Source organism: Lactuca saligna, chromosome 3 (genome assembly GCF_052625555.1).
Source record: "Lactuca saligna cultivar CGN05327 chromosome 3, ASM5262555v1, whole genome shotgun sequence".
Taxonomy (NCBI): Eukaryota; Viridiplantae; Streptophyta; class Magnoliopsida; order Asterales; family Asteraceae; genus Lactuca; species Lactuca saligna.
This window is the reverse complement of record NC_136419.1, coordinates 3,276,815-3,280,802: the sequence shown is the minus strand read 5'-3', so window position 1 is coordinate 3,280,802 and position 3,988 is coordinate 3,276,815. Positions and strand designations below refer to the sequence as shown.

The 3,988-nt window shown below is 31.1% G+C and overlaps 1 protein-coding gene across 1 annotated transcript; it reads right to left on the bottom strand.

The window, feature by feature from the left end:
- Positions 1–2,414: 2,414 nt before the first annotated feature.
- Positions 2,415–3,416, bottom strand: LOC145034260 (uncharacterized). Its single transcript, XM_078982634.1, has 2 exons — positions 3,253–3,416; positions 2,415–3,130 (listed from the first exon to the last, which is right to left on the bottom strand). The coding sequence occupies exons 1-2, from the start codon at positions 3,310–3,312 to the stop codon at positions 2,540–2,542; spliced, it is 651 nt and encodes a 216-aa protein (XP_078838760.1). The 5' UTR covers positions 3,313–3,416; the 3' UTR covers positions 2,415–2,539.
- Between the last annotated feature and the right edge of the window lie 572 nt (positions 3,417–3,988).

The window sequence follows — 3,988 nt, the reverse complement described above, 5'->3', positions numbered from 1 at the left end:
CAACATCACGAAACCTCCCTAAATTTAATGTAATATTTAACACGTCATCACCTTTAAAAGTCTTCTCAACCATTTCAAGAACGCCTTGAAACACTTCATTCTTCTTACAAAGATTTGCATGATCATATTGAAAAACAGGATTCAACCAATAAGCCGCACAATAAATACTTTTTCTTAACATCCTATCCCAACGACTATCAATTATGTTAGTGTAACGCCTATATAATTCCTTCTTCTTCTTAAACAATTCCTTAATCCCTCTTCTTACCCGACGCATTCCCTCGTAAACATAACCAGTTGCAAGTTTTTCATCCGAATCACACAACCGCAAAAACTTTAACAAAGGAGTCATTACTTTCACTATATTTAAACAATTCTTCCAAAAGATTTCATTCAAGACAAGCTGTTTACATTCAACCGCATTTCCCACTTTCAACATCTTCTTAAACTCATTAGATATGACCATTGCTTGTAAATCTTCTTTATGTCAAAGTACATTGTCATTTAGCGGGGGTCCGAGGGCAGCGCCCTTGTAAATCTCATTAGATATGGCCGTTTGTAACTGTCTATTGACAGTTTTCAGACATGAATGATATAGCCATTTTTGGTCATTTTCTGGTACATCTTTTTGAAAAACATTTCACATACATTCTATGATTTTGTATCTCTGAATTTCATCCAATTGAGTGTTCGATCTGTACAATCGAAATACTTCAATTTGATAGTGATTCACGACTTTTAGAGAATCCAAGCAATCTGTTGATCCCATTTTTCTAACATATTTGTTACAAGAATAATCTTAAATAAAATCTACCGATTGTTAATACTCATTAAATATATATTGTCTGAAATAATAAAAAATTTCCCTTATATTTATTTTAACAAAAGAAATTGGATTCAAATTAAAATACGAGGGGAATTTATTATTATTTCAGACAATATATATACTTAATGGGTATTAATAAGCGGCAGTGATATGTAAGATTATTGGTCGTTTACCCGCTATGTCTATGTAAAAATTTATTGTTGTATAAAATTTGATAAGGGGTTGAGGCAGATAATATTTAAGATTATTGCTCGTTTTCCAAAAAAAGGTTGCGGCACAACTTGTTGCTTGTTTACCTGCTACTTCTATGTAAAAATTTCTTGTTATATAAAATTTGCTATCATATTTAAGATTATTTTTTTAACAAATAGTTGTTAAAATATAGTTGTTATTTCGGTAGTTATTATAATAATATGATAGTTGTTTATCCTAATATTTCAATTATTCGTTTAAAAAATAACAATAAAACCTTTTAAAGTTGAATAAAAAAATAAGAGTAAATTACTGAAATCATCATTATGGTTTGGTTAAAATTGCATATTTGGTCCCTAACTTTTATTTTGCACTCGAATCATCCCTGTGGTTTGATTTTGTTGCATTTTTCGTCCTTGTGGTTTGGTCAAAATTGCATGTTTGGTCTCTATCTTTATCTATGTAAGGGACGAAAAACGCAACAAAATCAAACCACAGGGACGAAAAATGCAACAAAAACAAACCATAGGGACGATCCGAGTGCAAAAAAAAGTTAGGGACTAAACGTGCAATTTTAACCAAACCATAGGGACGATTTCAGTAATTTACTCAAAAAATAAATTACATAAATTAATGATATAAAAATAACACATTAAAAAACAACATTAAATAATATATTTGATATTTAATAGTTGTCTCACATTTTATTTTAATTTGTTTATTCTAGCGAAACATATAATATATATATATATATATATATATATATATATATATATATATATATATATATTAATCCTTTACACGAATCAATGACCAAAAATACAATTTTTATATGAAACAAAGAACAAAACATTAAATCTAAAAAAACATAGGGACCCGTAATTTACTCATATAATTAAATAACTGGGTATGTGTATATATCTTAGCCAACCCCTTTTTTTTATATTCATGTAACTTTTTAAAACCCGAAGTATCTTGTTTAACTTAAATTGCAAGAAAACCTTTGCATTCATTACTGTATTGATGGCATTACAAAAGTCAACCATAAGATCCTCCAATTAAATACTCCTCTGGTCGGTATATGATAATTGTAACATTTGATGTAATAAAATACTTAAATATTAATTGAATCAAAGAAAAACTAAAATATCGTCATTATATGTTCTTTCACACTATTAGTTAATTTGAAAAGAAGTAACTTGAAACGAAAACGCTTCTATGCCGATGAGATATCATAAGAGATATGGTATTCTTTTGCTGAAAATAATTGCTGACACGTTTTATAACCTTTAAAGTCAAAATTTTAATTATAAAGAAATATGTTTTTATCAAATTATATGTTTTAATGATTATTTTATAAATAAAACAAAATTTATTAAATAAACAAGTATATGGGTTTGAAGCAGAAACACCAAAGTAGTTGTTATTGCTGGTCATATTTACAAAATTCCGACTGAAAACTATAATATTAAATCAATGAAAAAAGAGATTTTTTTTTTTCTTTTGAAAGTTTGAAAGAAACTACTTTCGGATCATAAACTCTTCACCAGATTGCCTATCGACCCGCCTGAACCACCTGCTTTTCCTTACTTTATCCGAACCCGACCCGGATTCACCCGCCGCCACGTGAGCGATATCTAACCCCTTTCCCACCGGCAAGAAAACCGACCTCACAATCCGCCGTGATCCACCATCAAACACGCTACGCAACCGGAAATCCGACGCCGTCGTCAAGCTAGCGTTCTTGCAAACCAGCACCGCCCCACGGTGGCCGAATTTCGCCTCCTTTATTATCCGGGTAAAGTTATTTTTACGGGAATCCGCCACCAAGAAATCGATCATCATCCCCTTTACCGCCTCCTCCGGCTCCCCAACAACAACTTCCGGTGACAGTCCAGCTTTTTCCATGGCGGCGGTGTACTCCGATTTCGAATCTTCATCGGGAACTATGCATACATGTCTGCCGCACGTGTGAGTACTTGCTACTGCCAGACCAATGCTCGTTGTTGTCACATCCCCACGAGACCATGCTTCGACGATGAGCTTAGCGTTCCAACCGGCGGCCATCGCCGATATTAGCTCCGCCACGCTTGATCCTTCGAAAAGTTCACACTTTTTAAAGAAAAATGACAGCAGATCAGAAACAGATAAGAAACTATTCAATACAATCCAACTTAGACTCAATTTTAATTTGCAGAAACACCCAGAATTGGATGGATTATGAGAGGGCTTACGGATTTAACGGTGTCCATAAAAGCTTTTGCTGCAATCTCCGGCGACCAAACAAGTTTCATCTTATTCCGATCAACTTCTTTTTCCTTTCTTTTTTGTCTTTCAGGGTTTGGTGTGTGGGTATGTGTGTCAAATGAGAAATTGTTGCTTTCTTTGCTATTTATATTTCTGAGTGATGAGATAGGAAAATATTTTGTTCCAAAATATCTTCAACAAACATAAAACATAAATGAGTGTTTATGATATTTTTTATAATACTTTGACAATCGCGTATTAGATATTTGTAAAATTTATTTACAATAAATTATAGATAAAATTACTGAAATTGTTTTTGTAGGTTGGTGAAATTGAACATTTTTTTTTTTCACTCGAACTATCTGTAACGTATTTTTTCTCGTCCATCGCCAATGCCAACTTGAATACCCTTGCCCTTTCTGATTTTTTTTATTTAGTTTTTTTTTTATTAGTTTTTATTTTGTTAATAAAACAAATTAAAATGTCCCATTTCACAACCCCTCCTACACTCTTCTACTACATCGTTTCTATTTATTTGGTTTTAATAAATATATAATCTATATTTTTTTCATTACAATAATATTAAGTAGATAATATTTATATTTATAATACGTAATTATAAGCTTTTGTAAAATACGTTATTGTGTTTTAAAATTTCAATATGTATTTAAATTTTAATATGAATTTGAAAAACAAAAAACAAACTGTATATTTATAATTAAT